Below are 22971 nucleotides of genomic sequence, written 5' to 3'. Positions count from 1 at the left end.
CTAAATGTTCTTAAGAGGATTCAGTGAGATGATGCGTGTAAAACCATCAGCATAGTGCCTCACTATGTACTGAATAAATGCTGGCACTTGGAATGGAATGGAGGAATCGAGATGTTTATATATCCACGATTCCAAAAGAAAAAAAAAATGCCTCTTGGTATAAAAATAAATCCAGTGTTTATCAAATAAAATTCTTTATTGGGGTCCCCATTTGTTTAGAAATGGCATGCCTATTATTTACACAGAGCAGTATTCAAAACCAGGGAATCCGGATAGCAATCTCATCTGATGGTTTCAGCAAGAACCGATCTACGTGACAGGGAGTTTAAGAAGTAATGAAGCAATCCTGTATTTAGAACCAGCCGTGATATGGACTTCACTTGCTTGAATAGCAGGCTGATTTTACAGAGAAGAGGGTGTGAGTTTGATTTCTTTTTTCATAACTCATGACTTCAATCCTTAGGGAAATGACAAGATAATTTAATTCTCAAACACTCATTTGGGAGTGTCAATGATAAATGATTGGAAATATTGCTGCTCCCATCCCACTGCTTTTCTTATTGGTTCTTGCCTCTGTACTTCTCCTCTTCACTCAGCCCCAAGGAGCGAACTTGATATTGGAGCGATAAAGCTTGTCACAATAAACGTAATCTTCTGTCACAATCTTTCTCTTTTTCCCCGTTTCTATTGTTTCCCCCTAAAAAAATCTTCAGTTCGATCCTTGCATGGCAACTTCATACTTCTGTATGACTGAGGGACAACAGGAATTAATTCCACTGTTTGTTCCAGTCTGCACAAGAAAATTGTAATTTTCCGTGACAATGAGCAGCTCTGATGCCGGGCTATTGAATTACACAATAAACAAAAAATTCCCATCATTTAACATTTGTTCAAAGACTGTGCTGTGGGTCCACGAGAGGAGAAAGAAGAGAAATGTGCACGTATCCAGTGAATTCAATCAATGCAAACCGCAAATTTAATTATTCAGGCTATCAAAATCTGTTGTTGTTATTGTTATTGTATTAATGCCTAAATTATTTGAAAAAAAATTATCCTAACCTTACATGAAAGCTTGGCCTTTGTTGACATAAATGTGCCTGACAAAAAAATGATTTTGTATTCTAATTGAAGAAGTGTTTATTTTGCAAATGAGTAAAGGGAGATACTTGGGCTAGTTATGTTTGTCTGAAAGGATGTAAGGGCTTTATTACATAGAACAGGGATCAGAAACCTTTATCTTTTGGGCCAGACTGAGGTCTTATGCCCATAAAAGTCTACTGTCTCTACCTCTGGACCTATGAACTCCCAACCCACATGGCTGCAGCCAGGATCCCCACCAGGCTCTCCCTCATCACAATTCCCACTGCATATCAGGGACTCAGTGGGAGGGACAGAACAGCCAAGAGCCAGAACCATGCCTTCCTTCTGGGGGGCATGGCCTTCCCATCCTAGCTCCTGCCAAGCATCCTTCCTGCTTTAGGTTTCCCTCCATAAGACTCATTTAGTTCATCATAACCTCATCCCTTCAGAAAAATCTTCCTTCACCATCCTGTGCAAAAGTACAGTAGGCATTTCTAGAAGGAAAATGTGATCCCATGAAGGACCAGTGTATGGAAATTTGTATTTAAAACATTAATGACAATGGAAGTACAATTGTGCAGAAAGCAGAGAAAATGAGGTTGCCCATTTAACTTTGCTTTCTGGTGCTGAGAGGTATTTGGCTCTTAAAGTACCATGACCTTTAATTGCGAACTTTCCTGTTGAAAATCTTCTTAGAATGTATTAGTGCACTTTTCATCCTAAGTAATATCACTTAGCCTTTTTTGATGATTCAGCATCTTGCAGTAGTTTGTTAAGAACAGATAGGCAGTTTCTCTTTTAAGGTAACACATTTTTCTTTCACTTGTATGCTTTTAACTAAAAGACTTTTAGGAAACTATGTGGTTGAAAAATATTTTACTAAGCATTATCCTGCAAGGTGAAACATTCATTCATTTATTCTTCATGCATTCATTTACTGAGCACTTAAGTAGTTCCTACAAAGTGCAAAGCACTGTGCCAGGCTCTGGAATGCAATGGTGAAGAACACTAAAACTTCTAAAAAAGGAAGAACGTGCAGGCCAAGTTCACCTTATATTCTCTTAAGATACTGCTGAACACTCCCGAAAACCCATTTGTAGACCTGCAAGCATTACCATCCATATATGCAAAATATATCACACTTTCATTTCATTCATGCAAATGAATCCAGTTTGATTCATTTGCATGTAGCTGCCTAGTTTTCCCAGCACCATTTATATAAGAGCCTGTCTTTTCCCCATTGTGTATTCTTGCATTCTTTGCCATAGATTAACTGTCCATATATGTGTAGGTTCATTTCTGGTCTCTTTAATATGTTCCATTGATTTATGTGTTTGTGTTGTGCCAGCACCATACTGTTTTAATTACTGTAGTTTGGAGAATTGTTTGAAATCAGGGAGCAGGGTACCTCTAGCTTTGTTCTTCTTTCTCAATATTGTTTTGGCCATTCAGGATTTTTTTGTGTTCCCATACAAATTTTAGAATTATTTGTTCTAGTTCTTTGAAAAAATGTCATTGGTATTATGATAGGGATTGTATTTGTTCTTCCTTTTCTTGTTTTTTTAGGTGTAAGGTTAAGTCACTTACTTAAGATTTTTCTTATTTCCTGAGGTAGGCTTGTTTTGCTATAATTTTCCTCTTTGAACTGCTTTTGTTAAATCCCATACATTTTGGAATGTTGTGTTTCCATTTTTATTTAACTCAAGGTATTTCTTTATTTTCTCTTTGACTTTTCAATGACCCCACTGGTTGCTTAGTAGCAGATTGTTCTGATTCCACGTTTGTTTTTTCCACTTTTTTTTGTAGTTGATATCTGGTCTTATGCACTTGCAGTCAGAAAGGATGCTTGCTATGATTTCAGTCTTCTTATATTGACTGAGACATGTTTTGTGGCCTAACATGTGATCTATCCCAGAGAATGCATTTGAAAAGAATGTGTATTCTGCTGCTTTGGAATGGAATGTTTTATATATATATATATATGTATATATATACACTCTATATGTATTCCATCTGATCTAATGTGTCATTTAAGGCCAATATTTCCTTATTGTATTTTTATCTGGATGATCTGTCCATTGATGTATGTGAGCATTAAAGTCTCTTACAATTATTCTGTTACTTTCAATTTCTCCCATTATGTTTGTTAATATTTGCTTTAGGTATTTATGTGCTTCTATGTTGGGTACATATACATTTACAATTGTTATATTTTCTTGTTGGATTGATCCCTTTATCATCAAGTGATGTCCTTCTTTGTCTCTTGTTACAGACTACTTTGTTGTTGTTGTTTTTTAATGTGGTACACAGGCCTCTCACTGCTGTGGCCTCTCTCCCGTTGTGGATCACAGGCTCCGGACGCGCAGGCCCAGCGACCATGGCTCACAGGCCCAGCCGCTCTGCGGCATGTGGGATCCTCCCGGACCGGGGCACGAACCCGTGTCCCCCACATCGGCAGACGGACCCCCAACCACTGCGCCACCAGGGAAACCCCAGACTTTGTTTTAAAGTCTATTCTGGCCTTTTTGTTGTGCTGCCCACACTCATGGGCCACTCTCCAGTGGTGTCTGATCCCCATGTACTCCTCTCCTCCACACTGCCACTGACATGATGCTGTCCTGCAGCCTGGCCTGCACCTGCTTCTGCTCAGCACCATTGCCTTGGACATCATTGTGATGGCCAGCCACAGATGGCTTAAGTCGGGTGACAATATCCACATGTTCTCACTGTGATGTGAGGGTGGCTACAGCAGATCTTACAAGGATGGCTGCCAGATCGTCATGATGTACATGTGGGGAAGGGGAGCTGCCACCAAGCCTTTCTGCAGCTTTATCATCCTGGTAATGTTTCATCCTCTCCTTCTTTGCCCTCTGTGGATCCCAAATGCTTGTCCTTCTGAGACTGAATAGTGGCCTCCTAACCCTGGCTGCTGTATTCCAGATCATCTCCCTTGTAATTTACCATGTGAAGTACACCTAGACTTTCAACCTCATACCAACCCTCCTGTCACTACATCTATAACTGGGCCTAAGTCTTCAGATGGGCAGCCACAATTATCCTGATGGCTGTGCTTTCTTCTGTTTCCTTCCCAACTATGAAGGTGGCCTCCAGGGAAATGCCAAGCCCAAGTATTTGTACACATCCACCTAAGTTGGGAAATGAGCAGAAGAAAATCACTGCTACTGAGATGGACTACAAAGAAACTGTTTTCCTCAGAATAATTTGAACTTATTTTTATGGCAATGTTCATAGAGTTAAACTAGGCAAAGTGCTAAAATAATTTGGGAGAAAATATTTCTTAAATGCTGTTATAGTTTTCTATTCATATTTTACATGTGTCTTGTAGAGTTAAACAAGACTTACTCTTTTAACTAATTATCTATAATATGCCAATATTTTCTTATAACTATCTATATGATTTATACTGCATTTGTAAAAGAATGTGAATATTAAACATACCACTTCATGAGGTAAAAATAAGAAGGCTTCAGCAATTTGAGTAACCTAATCAAGTTTTTGTTTTTCCCAGATGGAACGGACTAGGTCTATTAATAAGCACTAAGGAAAAGAGGGAGATATTAGTAAAAGTTGTTAGTGACCCAATATTCAAAAAAAATACAATAAATAAATATTTTTCAAGCCTCCAGCTATTTAAAGAAGCAAAAATATTTCTTAAATGTGTATTATTCGTGAGAATTTCTAATTAATAACCTTAACAATTGACTTCTTTCTAAGCTTCATGTTAACTTGATATGGCATTGAGGAAAGTATTTTTTCATGGCCATAGCCTGTTGCAGTAGCAAGGCCTCCTTAAGTAGTAAAATTTTAAGATAAAACTTTCTCATTTAAAGTGGTTTATAGGGTTGGAGTGTGGGAAAATGCTATACTAATAAATCTGTACTTTGTGTGTGTGTGTGTGTGTGTGTGTGTGTGTGTGTGTATGTGTGTATTTAGTACAAGAATAGATGAGATTGAAAGATGCACTGGTCATGAATGATGGATAGGATTAGGCTGTTCAGTAAAGCATCAGGGGTTGGTTCCTATAACAAAAGTAACATTAAAAAAGGCTAAAGAGAAGAAATGGCTTGAATTTTTTATCTTAGTTTTGACTGGGCTCTAATCATATAGACTCAGCTTCTAATAGATTGCAACTATAAGCAAAAACTTAATCTAGTTAAAAACCTGGTTTTCCTTGACAAAGAGATTTAAAAAATCTGATGCAAAACATACAATAGGAGAATTCAGGGATGTGAGATTTATCTGAATGGCAAATATATGATAACACCATATGGATTTTTTTTTACCATTTGTACTTACATAATGAAAACAGTTCATTTAGAGTGAGCAATTGTAGTTTTCAATATGAACTTTTCCCAATAAAACAAGTGTTCTAATCTTGAAAGTAAATAAATAAAGTTTATTTTATCTGATATAAGTATCATTACCCCAGATTTCTTTTCATTTCTATTTGCATGGAATACCTTTTCCATCTGCTCACTTTCAGTCTGTGTGTGTCTTTAGATATGCAGTGAGCCTCTTGTAGGCAGCATATATATCAGTCTTGATTTTTTATCCACTCAGCCACTCCATGTCTTTTGACTGGAGCATTAGTTCATTTACATTTAAGGTAATTATTGATAGGCATGTACTTATTGCCATTTTGCTCATTGTTTTCTGCTTGATTTTGTAGTTATTTTTTGTTCCTTTCTTCTGCTGCTCTCTCCCCTGCTCACTCCCCTTGTGATTTGATGACTATAGTTAGTCTTACATTTGGATTCCTTTCTTTATGTTGTGTTGTTGTTATGTAGTTTTGTTATATAGCTTTGGTTGGTGATTACCATGAGGTTCATATATAATAACCTGTGTATATATGTGATTATTTTAAGTTAATGGTCCCTTAAGTTCAAAAACATTCTAACTACCCTTCATACTTACTCTCCCCATGTTCAATGTTTTCAACATCATTTTTTACATTTTTTGTCTTATAACCTCCCTATTAGCTTTATGAGTTGTTGATCTACTACATTCACTGTATGTTTGCCTTTACCTATGAGATCTTTTTTTTTAAATTTTTGTATTTCTAGTTGTGGTCTTTTCTTTTCAGCTTAGAGAAATTCTTTGAACATTTCTTATAATGCCAGCTTAGTGGTGCTGAACTCTTGTATATTTTGCTTATGTGTAAAATTATTTATCTGTATTTCCAATCTGAATGACAGCCTTGCTGGATAGAATATTCTTGTTTGTAGGGGTTTTTTTTCTTTTACCACTTTGAATATTTTGTGCCACACCATTCTGGCATGCAGAATTTCTCCTTAAGAGTTGGCTGATTGTCTTATGGGAATTCCCTTGTACTTAACTAGCTGCTTTTCTCTCAATCCTTTGAGAATTCTCCCTTTATCTTTAAGATTCTCCCTTTATCTTTAATTTTTGCTGTTTTAATTATAATGTATCTTGGTGTGGACTCTTTGGGTTCATCTTGCTTGGAACTCTCTGTTTTTCTCAGACCTGGATGTCTGTTTCTTTTCTCAGATTATGGATGTTTTCAACTATTATTTCTTTCAATAAGTTCTCCACCTCTTTCTCTCTCTCTCTTCTACTGGGACCTCTAGAATGTGAATGTTAGTACACTTGATATTGTCCCAAAAGTCTCTAAAATTTATCTTCATTTTTTTAAAAAGTCTTTTTTCTTTTCTGCTTGGATGGTTTCCACTACTCTGTCTTCTAGTTTACTGATCCATTCCTCTGCATCATCTAATTTACTGTTGATGCCTTCTAGTGTATTTTTTATTTCAGTTAATGTATTCCTCAGCTCTGTATAGTTATTCTTTATAGTTTCTAAATCTTTGTTAAACTTTTCACTGTGTTCATCAATTCTTCCTTGAGTTCATTGTGCATCTTTATGATCATTACCTTGAACTCTTTATTGGATAGATTGCTTATCTCCACTTTGCTTAGTTCTTCTGAAGTTTTGTCTTGTTCTTTTGTTTGGAACATATTCTTCTCCCACCTCATTTTGTGTAATTCTCTGTGTTTATTTCTATGTATTTGGTAGATAGGTTACATTTCCTAATCTTGGAGAAGTGACCTTATGTAGGAGATGTCCTATGGGCCCAGTAGCTCACTTCCCTCTGGCCACTAGAGATATATGCTCTAGGGCTGCCCTCTATGTGGGATGTATGCACCTTTCTAGAGTGGAAGAGCCAACTACTATGCATGTGCTGGTAGGTGGGGCTGGCCCTTGGCTAGTTGGCCGCCAGGCCCTGCCTCATTCAGTGGCTGCTGACCCACTAGTAGGTGGGTCTGTGTCCTGGCATGGCTGGTAAAGGGCCTGGGGGTGGAGGGCAAGGGCTGGGGCTGCTGTCAGCCCACTGGCAGGCAGGACTGTGTCCTGAGGCAGCTTCCTGAGCGACTGGTGGGTCCTGGAGCTGGTGCCAGCCTGCCAGAGGATGGGTCCAGGTTCTGGCATGACTGGGTTCTTGGCCCAGGGGGTCCCAGGACTGTTGCTGGCTTGCTGGTAGGAAGGTAACCCCCCGGTACTAACCAGCTAGAGAAAGGACACTGAAATGGAGTGTCCTTGTGGTAGAATGAGCACCCTAAAAAATGCTGCTGTCAGTATCTATGTCTCCAGGGGGTATCCCAGTGGCTTCCTTCCTCTCCAAGATCAACAGATGTATCTGACCCAGGCTTCTTTCAAATTGCTGCCTCTGCACTGGAACTCAGAACATGTGAGATTTTGTGTTTGCTCTTTAAAAGTGGAGTCTCTGTGTCCTACAGACCTCTGGATCTCCCATATGCAAGCCCTGCTGGCTTTCAAAGCCAGACATTCTGGGGTTTTGTCTTCCTGGTGCAGGACCCCTGGGCTGGGGACCCTGATGTGGGGCTCATACCCCTCACTCTTTGGGGAGAATCTCTGCAATTGTGATTATCCTCTTGTTTGTGGAAGTGTGAACCTTGGTTATACCTTGTCTTTACCCCTCCTACCTGTCTTGTTTCGGTTCCTTCTTTTGATCTAAAATAGGTCATAGATATCATTTCTTAAAGGTAGGGGAGGGAACTCCTTCGTGAATGAAAATAAACTGGCCAGACCATCCTCCCTGCTGCGTTAGACTGCGGCAGTTGCTATAGCAAATATCTGTGTTTAATGAATATCACCAAGTAACACAAGGAGTCAAAGATGAAAACAGACTTGATTAAATGCAGACTAAGTGACCTTTAAAATTATTTAATTGCTTCTGGACAGTGGTTTGGGTTATTGTGGACAAATAGCTACTCCGTAGATACTTGTGGTACTTAAGGCTGCATCTACATGAGGCCAGGAAAGCCCCCTCCATGTGTCTGCCAGAGTCTTTCCTCTTAGAAATACACACCAGCTAGCTACCTTTAATATGGAGAAACCCACAGTGAGCATTAAGAAGCACAGCAAGACAGCTTATATGTGCTCAGTTCTATTTTTCTAGCTGAATACAGTGATATATTTACCATCCCAAATTATTTTTTCTTCCGGCAAACTTGAATGTTCGTGGCATCTAAAATAATCAAAAATCTTACAGAAACATACAGTACAAAATGCAACCATACTGTTAACTAAAACTATAAAGAAGGTAAGCTTTGTTTTCAATAATCTCTTAAATTTCACTCTTCCCCTGGGGCCCTCACATGACTGCTTGTGACATGCTGCTATTCTTTTTTGTCTATCTACAAGTATTTGAGTTATAGCTCAAAACTAGTCCTTTCTTATCCCCTAATATTCAAAAATCAGATTATTTTAATGTTCTGGGCTCCAACAATCTACAGCACTCAGAAACTCACTTACATTAAGGTGTAAAGGACTGATGGCTAATGGAATGTGATAAAACTTCAAGAAGTATTTCTATTTTAAAACAAAGGAAATGAATCCTTAATTAATAAACATCAGGCAGGAAACAGGGTAAGTATTCTAGAATCTCTTAAATTCCAGCATAAAATTGATTTGCGATAGCATCAATAAAACTGGCTCCAAATCATAAGTCTGTACAGTTCTCACTTTCAACAATAAAAGGGGTCACAATGATGAATGGCCCAAAACATTCACGGTTTCCAGCAGATGTTGGCAACTCCCTTCCTTGGATGTCTGAGTGACCCGAGATCTTACATGTAACTTATATGTGCTGTTGTATGTCTAGTGTCTATTAGATTGATTGCATCAGGCTTAAAGAGTCTTCCATTTGAAGAACTTGTAATGAAATATTTTTTCCTCCTCAGGAAGAAGAAAAACGACAAAAAAGGATTTTACCAACACGGAAGCATAGCATACAATATCAGACCCTCGCTCCTAAAGACAGGAAAGGAAGCTGACAGAATAGAATAATAAGTTCTACTGAGCAATCACATTGCTCCAAGACCTGTCTCAGATGTCTGCACTTATTGTATAATGCAATCTTAAAATCTTTTCAAGAGGGACATATTAGCCCCATTTTAGGTATAGGAAAACTGACATTTACAGAGATTAAATAGCATGTTCCAAATTGCATACTAATAAGGAGAAAAAAACAGAAGTTTAAACAGTTTTTCCTGACTCAAAAGTCCATGGTCTCTGGATAGACAGCTGGCCTAGTCTGTCTGGACAGAGGGAATCCAGTCAACAACCACCATGTTTGAAGCACTCTCTGGACTGACCACGGCCACATGGCAGCCTGTTTAATCCTCATCACAAATCTGTGGACAAGACACTATTTGGCCCACGTTAACACATGAAGAAATGAAAGCTCAGTGTGGTAAAGGTCACAGAACTGGCAAGTGGTAAATCTGGAATTTGAGCCAAGGTCACCCTGGGTCTACATTCTAATTCCAAATTTACCAAAGTTTCTATGCTGTGTATTTTTTGTTTCAACTAAAAATGGGTGATGATACTCAAAGACATAGGGCAAAAAGTATTGGGGGCAGAATTTTCTCCAATTTATATATCTTTTTTATCCAAAACAGAGAAGAGTCCACAGCCCATACTCACTATTGTAATGTCTGCTCCTTGATGGAAGCACATTTTTTCTTTTACGTCTAGTCTAAGTGTATTGGTTTTATGTCAGTTTTGTGAATACTGATCAGTTTTTGTCTCCAGGATTTACTGCTTCTGTTGTTAGTGGTAGTGTTTTAGAATTCTGGGGACAGATACAGAGGGGAGAGGAAAATAATGAAAGGTAAAGCTCTTGGCAAAGAGGGGCTGTAATAATAATACACACAATTTAAAAACAGAGGAAAAAATAGCATTAATTTAAAAGTTTTATCTATATAACGAGAAAACCAACCCTAATACCTGAAAATATCCTGTTACTTGCCTGAATTTACTTTTCACTCAGAAATTTGACTCCATGTAAAAATAGGCATATGTCTCAAGTGCCCAAGTTTTTGACATATGTATATAGCTCTGTAACTTTCCATAAAAGGCAAATACCTCCTGCCATGCATTACTCATCACAGCCAAAGCATTTATATTTAATACTGCCATATCCAGCAGTTTAAACGTACCTTTTTAATCCATACCAGCTCCCTTGGAAGAGGTCAGGGGCCAGGATGTGCTCCGTGGCTGGTCAAGACTGTGGTCAGACAGGGAGAGACAAGAGTCCGGGAGAGGACCGAGAAGGAAACCTGCGTTCCCTAGACACAACACTGGACTTACGAATAAACCCTTCAAGTTCTATTCTACTCCACTGTTTCAGATTAGCATTTAGAAAATGCTCTTCTCAAAGACGAACTGAAACAGACCTGATAATACATCTCCTTTCCAAGTATAATGATACAAATCATTCAACTGGGGCTGCTGCCATAATTCTCTAAATCACAGAACTGGATGAAATTGTTGTAATACCTTGTTCATGATAATGATTGTGATGATGATAACATAAAAAAAATAATACTCAATTCACGATAGTGTTATAAGGTCCAATGGGGGAGGGCGGTTATTTAAAGTATGTGGCACAGAGTAAGTCCTCAATAACGCTACTTCCTCCCCAATCTCTTTTAAAGTGAAGCAGTTAAATTCCCAGCAACATGTCTGGAATCCAACTCTAAGCGTCAGGATTACACATGGAAGAGATGAAAGATTTTGAACTATGTTTTGTAATGTAGAATGAAAACCTAGTTGGATACTGACACTACTCGCTTCATTTTAAACACTCAAGCAATAAATAAATACATAAATACATAAATAAATAAATAGAAGACAGGATCCTTTGTGGAGTATCCTTTGATTCTTGTTCCCAACCTAGGCTTAGGAAACTCAACAGTGTCTCCAGTTGAATGGGTGGGTACTAAGAAATTGACAAACATTTCTCACAAATAGTTCAAATTACTGTCACTGAAAAAAAAACAACAACAACAAAAATCACAAGATATTTTGGAAATAAAAAATGGGGAAGGGTTTTCCCTGGAATCAAAAGGCTGCTAGATCACTGCTCTAGGATGTTGTCTCTAAACTATAATAAGAAAAAAATAGAGCAGATGGAAAGCACAGAGCTTTCACCTTGGATTATATAGTTACTTGTGTTTACAAAAGATGAACTCTATATAATACGTAAGTGTGTACGTGTCTGTGTGTGTTAACAGACGGAATCCAACTGGGCTTACTAAGTGAAACAGATTACAAGGAAATCATGCCATTTTCCATATGCTCACAATTGTTATCTCTTTCCTTTATTTGTTGTTTTATCATTTGTTTTGTATTTTTAAATAATTCTCTCTCTTTTTTTTTTTAACAGAAGACAAAGCCCTTATTTGGAAGTGATGTAAAAACAAAGGACTGAATCTGAGAGTCATGCTTTGCTGATCAAGATCCAGAAGTAAGCTGTTTGTTTTAGGGTCGACGGGATTTGAAGCGTCTGGGGGAAAGCATGAAAGGGGAAGCATTCAACAGCTTCTGAAGCTGAGACATGAATACCATGTAAACAAGTCAGGAAAACAACGTATTGTACGTGAAAAAGCACATTTTCTCATCTGCAAGCTTTATGTTGCTTTTGTTTTGGAGACATATATACATATCTCCTTAGGAAATGACAGATACTCTATAACTAGGCTGTTATACTCAAAGTGTGGTCCACGGATGAGCATCATTGCTGTTTCCTGAGAGCCTGTCAGAAATGCATAATCTCAGGCCCCACCATAGACCTACTGAATCAGAATCTGCATTTTAACCCAGATGACTCATGATCATTAAATTTCAAGAAGCACAACTGTGAAAAACCAATTCCACTTGACTTTCTTTTTTTTTTTTTTTTGCGGTACGCGGGCCTCTCACTGTTGTGGCCTCTCTTGTTGCGGAGCACAGGCTCCGGACGCGCAGGCGCAGCGGCCACGGCTCACGGGCCCAGCCGCTCCGCGGCACGTGGGATCTTCCCAGACCGGGGCACGAACCCGCGTCCCCTGCATCGGCAGGCGGACTCGCAACCATTGCGCCATCAGGGAAGCCCTCCACTTGACTTTCTATATCATTCAGGGGCCCCTTTCACACCCAAGGATCCTGCATGTGCCAAGCATTGTTCTAAGAGTTTTATATAATTATTCTCAGTGTATCTCACCTTGCTCACACATTAGAATTACCCGGAGAGAATTTTTTAAACAAGATTATCAGACCCTGATAATCCAGATAACGTAATTTAATTAGTCTGAGACAGGGTCTGAGCAAAGGCCTTTTTAAAGCTCTCCTGATAAATCAAATATGCAGTCAAGGTTGAAACCGACTGCATTATCCCATTTAATTTTTACCTGCAAACATAAAGGTACGTATGTTTACATTTGCAGAGGAGCTTGCTCGTGGTTGCAAAACATGCATGTAAACTCGTCCTTATGATTTCGAGCACTCACTCTTGCATTTTAAATCTACCAAAGTGTTGGGGACCTTCATGCCATCCGATTGCAAGCTCCACAGGTGTGATTATCCCAACATGCTACACTCTGTTGGAAAGCCTCTGAGAGAAAGGGGAAAAGCGTGGACTCTGGGACCTTAAGGTTGGGCCAGACTAGGATAGAAAGATGAAGAACCATACAATCGCTTCTCCGCAAAAACAGCCCAGCCCAGTGCTGAACCCACTGAGAGTATTCAACAAACCAAGAATGGGCTGGTGAATCAAAGTGGGGAGGTGTGGATCTACACACACTATCCCAAGTTCGATTAGCACATGAGTTTACAAGAGACAACCAGGTGTGTTTACAAAAGTATCCTGGCAAACACATGAAAGGATGCTCAACATCATTAATCATTAGAGAAATGCCAATCAAAACTACAATGAGATATCACCTCACACCAGTCAGAATGGCCATCATCAAAAAATCTAGAAACAACCAATGCTGGAGAGGGTGTGGAGAAAAGGGAACACTCTTGCACTGCTGGTGGGAATGTACATTGATACAGCCACTATGGAGGACAGTATGGAGGTTCCTCAAAAAACTAAAAATAGAACTACCATACGACCCAGCTATCCCACTACTGGGCATATACCCTGAGAAAACCATAATTCGAAAAGAGTCGTGTACCACAATGTTCATTGCAGCTCAATTTACCATAGCCAGGACATGGAAGCAACCTGTGTGTCCATCGACAGATGAATGGCTAAAGAAGATGTGGCACATATATACAATGGAATATTACTCAGCTGTAAAAGGAAACAAAATTGAGTTATGTGTAGTGAGGTGGATGGACCTAGAGTCTGTCATACAGAGTGAAGTAAGTCAGAAAGAGAAAAACAAACAAATACCGTATGCTAACACATATAGATGGAATCTAAAAAAAAAAAAATGGTCATGAAGAACCTTTTACTATAAAGGAATAAAGACGGAGACCTACTAGAGAATGGACTTGAGGACACATGGAGGGGGGAGGGTAAGCTGGGACAAAGTGAGAGAGTGGCAGGGACATATATACACCACCAAACGTAAAATAGATAGCTAGTGGGAAGCAGCCTCATAGCACAGGGAGACCAGCTGGGTGCTTTGTGACCACCTAGAGGGGTGGGATAGGGAGGGTGGGAGGGAGGGAGATGCAAGAGGGAAGAGGTGTGGGAACATATGTATATGTATAACTGATTCGCTTTGTTATAAAGCAGAAACTAACATACCATTGGAAAGCAATTATACTCCAATAAACATGTTAAAAAAAAAAAGTACCCTGGGCACAGACTCTGGACCAAGTAACCTACCCTTTGTGGGCTGCTCTATCACTGCAGTCCCATCACCACGTTTGTGAGCAAAAGATAGCCTGAAATTTCAACTGATTATACCAACATGGGATGACCAGTCAGAGGCTAATGTGTGGAATGTTCCTACAGAGTCAGGGAGGATGTGAGTCATGACTTCATGCATCATTTAAACAAGCCATGTGTAGTTTCTTTTAAGCATTTGCCATAAATGGCTCCTTATATCACCATCTGTTCACTTTAGGTACAAGAAATATTATAAGATCATTCTCGTTATATAGACTTCCAGTTTGCAGTTTTGAAAAGCGTTTCTCCTATCTTTTGAAAAATGTGCAAATAAGTAAGGAGAAATGGGCATTTTCTTTTACCAACTGTACTTGCAATGGTGTTAAGACAATCTCTCTGTCAGCTGGCCCAACTCCAGGGACTGGGTCTGTCTCAGGGACCACTGGAAATCCTAGTGTAATCCTAAAATGTGGATGTTGACTGTGAAAGTCTAATTTAACTGACAGATGTGTGAAATGGCACACAGAAAACTCCCCATTGGGGACAGTAAAAAGGCTAGGGAGTAACAGTTAAGAAGAATGGCAGTGATACACGCTCACTTATTTTCTCATTATATAGGATCCTTTTCTAACACAGAAATTTATTTTTGTGATACATAAGATTGTACTCACATTTATAAACACCTGTTTTTAAAGTAAATGCCAAAATTACACAGATTGGAAAGTCTGCCTTCTGGGAAAAAAATATATATAACACACATTACTTCTGTGGGAAAGAAAAAAAAAAAAAGCAACCCTCTCTTTAAATGGTAGATGGCAGTGTTCTACCTTTGAACTATGGATACATTAACTTCAAGCCAATGAAATTCTGAAAAGAAAACACAGTGATGAGAAAAATCATGATGCTGAAAGAGTTTAAGTAAATCATTTGTTCTCTCTATTTTGCATATAAATTCTGTGTATTCTAATATCTGACTTCACCCAATGGCACGTTAATCAAAGGTCACAATGTTTTAAAGCACTAAGGTTTTAGCATTACTTCAGGATAAGAGAAGAATAAGAAAATAAGTTTGCAAATATGAAGAAAAACTTTAGTTTTATTTTAGGGATCCTCTGCCTGAATTTGCAGTTATGAAAAAGCTGCTATTTTAAATAAACGATAAACCCCTTATCCCTTGGCTCAGGGAGCTTCATGTTCATTCACTGAGTCCAGAGAAGTTGATACCATTTGCAGGGTCCGCGAAGAGAGAGAGTCAGATTGTGAGCGGCGAGCACCTGCGTCCTGTGCGCAATTCAGAGGCGCTCTGCCCCCTGGTGGACTGTTCAAGCATAGGCTTTGAGAAAGGGTGTGGAAGCCTCATTTCCCGCCCCCCTTCTCCTACTGGCCTCTCCTCATCTGAAAACTCCAGTAGAAGCCCCCAAGTTGAAAGCTTTGGCCCATTCGTTTCGGTCAAAAATTTCCTTTGGTATAATATAAAAACCCTCGGCTACCTAATCAGCCCTGCACGGCTAAAATAAGAACCGTATGAGATCAACACATTATCGTTGATTATCATGGCTTTCCATAGGTAAGAAAAAAAGCAGAGAAGTGGAAAATGAGACACTGAGGATAGACGTGGACGTGGTGAGGGCCTTTGGAGTCTGGGAAACAACTGGAAATCTCTAGACAATAGAGAGAAAAGAGAGTTTAAAAGTGACTGAGCGGACGCTACAGGAAATGGAATCTTCAGCAGTTTCCTCTGGGCCACCAGAGCCACAGCAAAACGTCTCTCCTGCTCCCTTTCGGCCTCTTGGCTGTGTTGTCGCCGGCCCAGGGAGTAAGTCTGAAAGGCTCCAAGCCTCAGTCGCTTCTAGCTTAGCCATGTTCCTCCCATTTGGGCTACTTTGGTCTTCCCCAGTGCAACCTTTCTCAAAGAGCCCTCAAGGTTTTCTCAGCTACAGGTGCCCCTGCATCCACAAAGAAGGCCGTGACAAAATCGTGGCTAAAGAGGAAGTATCATCTGTCGAGAGATCAAAAAGTGTTAGGAATCTTGATAAGCGCTTTCCGTGCCCTATAGGCTCTAAGCCTCTGCAACAAATCGCGAACCACACAGCGAAAACGAGCTCTACGTGCAATTCAAACCTAGAACTTTCCGATCCCAAAAGCTATTTTTTCTGTCTACTTCTCCAGTGTTCAGATAGGTTGGTCTCCTCCTCTTAGGTCTCCCCCAGGCCTGCTTCTAACTCAGCTCCTCCTTTTCCTTCTTCTGTATTTCAAGAACCATGTAGGGCCTTGGAATCGTATTCCCCAGCCTAGAGACTAGACATTCCTTCTAAGAATGCTGATCTGGAAAGCCCCTGGGATAGTGGAACTGACTTGCCCTCTTCGCAGACTGTGTCTAACTCCTTTTAAATTCTTCCTCCGGATATAAACGAAATCTCCCCAATTGTGGCAGTACTTGTACCACGGTAACATTTACCATCAACTTTTCTCTCTTGAAGGCTCAGACTCCAAACTGCAACCCAGAATCCAGTGAACCAGTCTTTCCATAAAAATAGAATTACCACCCAATGCTTTTCAGAACACAAAAAAGGGCTTTTATTTCATTATTTTCCTAAACTTCATTTTCAAGTACACATTTTTTGAAAGGTGGAAAAGGCAGTTTGCAGTCACATTAACTCCATCAAATACACATAATCTGAGCTTTTGCTGCTGGAGTGAATTACAGTCCACTCAGGGTCTCCTGACGCAAGGAGATAATACTAAGATAATAGAGAGGAAGAATGAAGAAGATTGGTCTGTAGAAAATTTGTTGAAGTCAATAACTGTTCATTCACAGGTGCAGTGTCCATTCTGAAAAAGGAAACTCTAAAATTCCTAGAAACACAAGACAATATTGGTATTTGGGGATGAATATACATTCATATATTTGTGTGAAATTTTGTGCAGTTCAACAGTGTGGAAAATGTTATTTGTTACCACAGCCAATGAAAATATATTTTCATTTCTATGCCGGTGAAATAATTCTGTCTCCCATATAATGTTCTGCAAGAAAAGCCATACTATGCTATAGGCAGCAGTAACTGAAAAGGCGCTTACCAGTCTTAACTACATACCCCTAGGATGAAAAATACACTTTGCATAATCATGTGCAATGGTGGATGAGAAGTCTGGATCTCTTATAACTACAAGGGTTTACAAGCTTCTACTTCATACAGGATGCCCCCAATCCAGTCAATTCAGCCAAATAGTCAAGCAAAAATTTAGGCAGGTCATCTATAAGTGGCAAAACAACCCGTTTGACTAAATTGACCATGTTTTGTTAATATGAGGACACAATCATTGCAGGTGCCCTATAAAGAAATCACTTGTAAATGGCTATTGGTTTCAATTCAGTTTGCCCTCTTAGGCTCCTAGAAGTTGCCTTAATTGCTTCTTAGGGCCAAGAAAAAGCCTTAACAAAAAGACAAACATATTAATAACATAAAAATAAATATCATGCTCTGTGCACAGTCCTCTCGGTAGTAAGCTAGATCTCTCCATAGGAGAAATGTCACAAAAAAATGAACAGAGAGACGTGGGGAATACAGCAGAAATATAGGATTATCTAATGCCTACAATTCTCTCTTACTCCAGTGACAGGTGTCAATGTTGATCAAAATTTTCTTTTGTACTTAGTTTACCTGTGAATCTTTGAATAGGATATTTTCAAGAGTCATTATGCCAGAGTAAAGGGCTGCACGGCAGGGAAGCAGTGCACTTCAGCTCAATACATCTATTGTCTGACAGTCTGGACTGGGGAGCTTCAAGCAGGCAGTGAATCCATTTTACAAAGACAACTTGTTTCTGCAGACAAAAGGTATCACCTGCAGAAAGCTCTCTAAAGAACGGAGTGTGACTCTTTTTTGGCATAATAAATGTTCCACAGACACATTCATTTTCCATGCAGGTGATCTGTAGGGGCTACTCCATTTTATTTAGATCATGCATATTTCATCTATTAGTGTGTGATCTTGCCCTGTGTCGGGGAGTCCCCAGAGGGAATTTGAGATAACACCTAAGTATTTTTGGAATTTGAAGAAAAAAAAAAGAGATAAATTTAAAGTATTACTGATAGTATGTATATTCATTGAAGTGTCGGGTCAATGACAAATTTCCAAGGTTCAAAAGCTTGTTAGTTCCCTGGTTGCCCAGTAAGTCTGAGGTTTGGTTCCATGAGTTACAGGAAAACGGGCTCAATTTTAGGTTCTCGAAGCTTTTTGGAAGTCCTTGCATGTCATTTTCTAATAATCTTTGCTCCTACTCAAACTTCAATAGCAAGGGAAAAGAAACAGGTTTTTATCTTTACCATGGTTTTTAGGGGTTTTACTATTTTGAAGATTTTTGGAGAAAGGAGCTAGTTCTCTTGGTTACTTTATATGTTGGCACACAAAGGAATTACAGATGGGAAGGAGAGTGCAAATGACTGTCAGAAAAAAGTCTCATGCATTTAAGATTTTTTACAAGTCAAAATATACATCCTCCTATTGCCACCCATTCCTTAATCGTATAAGAACCATTCCTATCTCATCTGTCTCCTTCATAGCTCACTCAATTGGGATTAAAAATACTTTTCTTGCAAAGGAACTTATATATCTTATACCCATCCGTTTCATCAGTGGCATTAATAAGAAATATAGCAGCAGCTTGGGTTGAGTCACCCATCATATCCCCCATTTCTGGGGATTTAATTGTGTAAAATGACAGGTACATGAAATCAGGAGGAAAAAGCAATCTGCAGACTTTGGCACTAGCACACGTAACATTTTGTTTGAGTTGTTAAGGAATGAGGTTTGACGATCACTACATAGGAATGAAAAAATTACAGATCTGCAGAAAACAAACAATCGTAGGCATTGGTTTTCAGCTTAATGCTCCCCATCCACCACCCCCCCACCCCATATAGTTTCACTTATAATAAAAATAGAGATCTTAACATCAGAATTTTGCTGTTAACTCTTCAAGCCACACACAGGGTTTGAAGCACCAAATCCACAAGTTTCTCCAACCAAGTTTAAATGAACAAAAACTGAATGAAGACCGAAGGATGCCAAAGTAACTGTTCTTAAACGAAGCTGTAACACAAAGTTCTCCCCCAAACACGGGGTATTCGTGTCTAGTTCAAGTACTACCAGGCTGTATGTAGATCGTGTCTCAGACAGGCTCCAGACAAGAACTACAAGTACTTCTGGTTCTAGAGGGCATCATCCATGATACGGAAGCAGGGCAGGGATCCTTTCTCTATCATCGGTTTTCTGAAAGTTGCAACCCCTCCTTGAGGTGGGCCGCGGCGGGGTCGGTGCTGAAACCGGGGCTTGAGGGGGAGAAAGTGAGCGCCCTCCTCAGCTGTTCGAACAGTTCTCCTTTAGAGTTTCTCGCAGGGCTGTCCCGGCTTCTCAGGATCCACGACCCCCGCTCGGAAGAGAGAGCCTCACTCCGACCCAGAAACGGTCCAAGTGTCGACCTACCTGTGGGACCGGACACAACACGGTGCCCCAAAGGCCGCTGGGGCGACCCCACCGCAATCGGCAAGTCAGCGTGTGCACTTGAGGCGTATCAGTTTATGGAACGCTTGTTTGAAGTCCTCGTTGGACATGGTGTAGATGACGGGGTTGATGAGGGAGTTGAGATAGCCCAGCCACGTGAAGAAGTCAAAGATGGCCAGGTGGAACCAGCAGGCATCCTTGCAGATGGGCATCACCAGGGAGATGATGAAAAAGGGCAGCCAACACACAATGAACGCTCCCAAAATGATGCCCAGGGTCTTGGTGGCTTTGCGCTCCCTAGCGGCCATGAGCTTCTTCTTCTCCAGCAGGGCGTCGGAGACGCGCACTTTGACCTGGTTCACGTACACGGGAGACCCCGATTCGCTGGCGACGTCTGCAGCCCGCGAATTAATGGAGGTGGCCGAAGACGTGGAGCCCGGGGAGTCGGTGACCAGCTGCGCTCGGGTCAGACGCTTGCCGGGCCTGCGGGGCGTCTGCTTCAGAATCCGGGAGCGGGCTTCCACATAGATGCGGCCGTAGAGGGCGAGAAGGAGCAGGGTGGGGAAGTAGAAAGCGCCCACCGTGGAGTAGACGGTGTAGAGGATGTGGTCCGTGTTCACCACGCAGTCCGACACCTCCTCCTCGGCCTTGGCCTGACGCCAGAAGAAGGGCGGCAGCGAGATGGAGATGGAGAAGACCCACACGAGCGCGATCATGAGCGCCGCCCTCGTGGGGGTCCTTTTGGCCGAGTACTCCACGGCGTCCGTGATCGCCCAGTAGCGGTCCAGGGCGATGACGCAGAGGTGCAGGATGGAAGCGGTGCAACAGGTGATGTCCGAGGACAGCCAGAAGTCGCACACCGCCTGGCCGAGCGTCCAGCGGCCCGTGACCGTGTACACGGTGCTGACGGGCATCACCAGGAGGGACACCAGCAGGTCGGTGACCGCCAGGGAGGCGATCAGGTAGTTGGCGGGGGTGTGCAGCTTCCGCGCCCGGGACACAGTGGCGATCACAAACGCGTTGGAGAGCGTGGTGGCCAAGGTGAGGAGCGCCAGCAGCGCGGCCAGGACGACTTTCCAGGGCAGGGCTATGGAGTCCTGGTAAATGTAGCCCTCGGCGCTGCAGTTGTGGGGGGGCGCGGCGGAGAGGTTGGCTGCAGAAAGGCCTGTCTGGGAGCTCGCGGGCAGCGGCGGGGCACACCGAGCGCCAGCCTCCTCCATGTCGCTCCGGGCGCAGCTCTCGGGCACGGAGCGGACGAGGAAGAGCGAAGGACCGCCCCAGGGGCCAGAGTCTTGTCCCCGGGTGGCTAGTAGGTTCCCTGGGTTCCTCGACGACGACTCCTCCTCCGCCCAGGTTCCCAGGTGAACCTAGAGGTCAAGGGCGAGGCGGACGAGGCCGGCGGGCGCGTCCCCTGCACTTCGGTGCGCCCGTCGCTGCCGCCGCGTCTCTGGCTGCTGGTCTCTACGCCCCGTCCTGGCCCCGGCTTGCAGAGGGCCGGTCCACAGAGCCCCGCTGCGCTCCGGCTCCCACCGGGCCGTCTAGAGGAGGAGGCTGTGGTTCTGTTTGCGGAGGGTGCACCGGCCAGGTGCGAGGTCTTACCCCAGTTGCTCGGGGCTAAGCGTCTCCTCGCCCGGGCGCCCCGGGATCTGCAGACTCGGCCCGCACGAGTTTCCTAGCGGTCGAGACCAAACCCTGCAGGCCAGCGAGGGGTCCTGATCTTGCATTCCCGCCCTCCTCCCCAGGCTGGGGCAGTTTTCCAGCGGCGGCCGCGGTCGCCAGAGCCGCTGGGCGGGGTGAAACCTGGGAGCCGCGCTGCACCGCGCCTCGCGCCGGGGCTCTGCCCGCCCTTCTTTTCACGCGCTGGCCACTCCGGCGAGCTGCCCCGCGGAGCAGGGGCCGCAAGAGGTGGGACTCGGGGGCCGAGGCTGCGGCTGCTCGCGCCGCGCCGCCGCCGCCGCCACCTCGCTCCCACGGGCGCCGCTCGGAGCCATGCCGCTGGGCGCACGGGTCTGGGGGACCTGGCGCGGCGGGCGGGGAGGGGGCAGGTGTGGGGGGGAGCTGGAGGCACGCGGCATACGCCGGCCCGGCAGGAGCGTGTGAGCGGCGGAGCGGTCGGGCTCCTTTTATAGAGTCCGCGTCCCGTCCGCCGGAGCCGTGCAACTCCTGCCGCGCGGCGAGGGCCAACGCCCGCTCCCCAGCACCTTCCCGTTTTCTCTCTCCCTCCCTCCTGTCCTCCCGCCCGGCTCCCTTCCCCGCCAAGGAAGCTCCCGCCGGGTCCTATCGCCGTCTTCTGCGGGCCCCAGGCCCTGGCCCCCCTCCCAATCCGAATCCCCGGGAGCCGCGGTTCTGGCCGGGATGGGGATGACGACGTCGGGTCCATGCTTCTGTCTTCTTCCGAGCTCGCTGCACGCCCCTCCAGTTAGACTCGCACCCTCAGCCGCGGGCACGCGCACAGCTTTACTAGGCTCCTAAGTACCGTCGTCCCCCCACCCGCCCCCCCGACCCCAGCAGGCCCGGCCAGCGCTAGGTGGAGCCAGCCGCAGTCTCTGACCTCTCCACTCTGGAATTTTATCCAGCCCTGCGGGCCACACCCAAGTTAGAAGGAGGCGCCAGTAATATCGCCTTAGAAGGAAATGGCCACTACTGCATTTTATACTTCGGGATTCAAGTCAAAAACTCTCGGTACAATACAAACTAATTTTTCATATTTTCATATCTGATTTTAGGAATCTGTGCTTTCCATTTAATCCCTCGAGTCAACAGGAAAGAAGAGGAAAAAAAAACTGCAAACATGTACAAGTATCACAAACACAAGCACACTGTGACATTAAACCGTCCGCTCCACCCTCCCACTCCAGCCTCTCAGCAGTTCAGTGTCTCGGGAGAACAGTTTGCAGTGAGCACGGCCGCTCCTACAGCCCGTCTGGAAAGGAGGTCATCAGAATTCAAGAAACAAACGGCCTCTGGGACCACGACCACCAGCACCATCCGTGCGTCTCCTTCGGCTTCAACAAATACGTCGGGGTATCACCCATACGCGGCTCCAAGCAACACCAGTACCTAAGTCCCAGGACCCCGGAGCAGGTGCTCTGTACGCCCGCCGTTCCAACTCCATCCCTAACAGAAACACATGTAGAGTAGAAGTACAGTCAGAGAACATTTTAAAGAAAAGTACCAGGAAAGGACACCGTATTTGTGAGCCGTGAGAGCTAAGTGATCCC

The 22971-nt window shown here is 43.0% G+C and overlaps 1 protein-coding gene, 1 long non-coding RNA gene and 1 pseudogene across 3 annotated transcripts in view; 1 reads left to right on the top strand and 2 right to left on the bottom strand.

Annotated features, from left to right (window-relative positions):
- The window catches only part of LOC131768219 (p53 apoptosis effector related to PMP-22 pseudogene), a 69030-nt pseudogene extending 64800 nt beyond the window's left edge, over window positions 1-4230 (top strand).
- The window catches only part of LOC136792417 (uncharacterized), a 342612-nt gene that overhangs the window by 179305 nt on the left and 140336 nt on the right, over window positions 1-22971 (bottom strand). The window lies entirely within an intron of this gene.
- On the bottom strand, window positions 18917-21950 carry HTR1B (5-hydroxytryptamine receptor 1B). Its single transcript, XM_059083312.2, has one exon. The coding sequence runs from the start codon at window positions 20968-20970 to the stop codon at window positions 19798-19800; it is 1173 nt and encodes a 390-aa protein (XP_058939295.1). The 5' UTR covers window positions 20971-21950; the 3' UTR covers window positions 18917-19797.

Source organism: Kogia breviceps, chromosome 13 (genome assembly GCF_026419965.1).
Source record: "Kogia breviceps isolate mKogBre1 chromosome 13, mKogBre1 haplotype 1, whole genome shotgun sequence".
NCBI classification, from domain to species: Eukaryota; Metazoa; Chordata; class Mammalia; order Artiodactyla; family Physeteridae; genus Kogia; species Kogia breviceps.
This window is presented reverse-complemented; position numbering and strand designations above follow the sequence as displayed.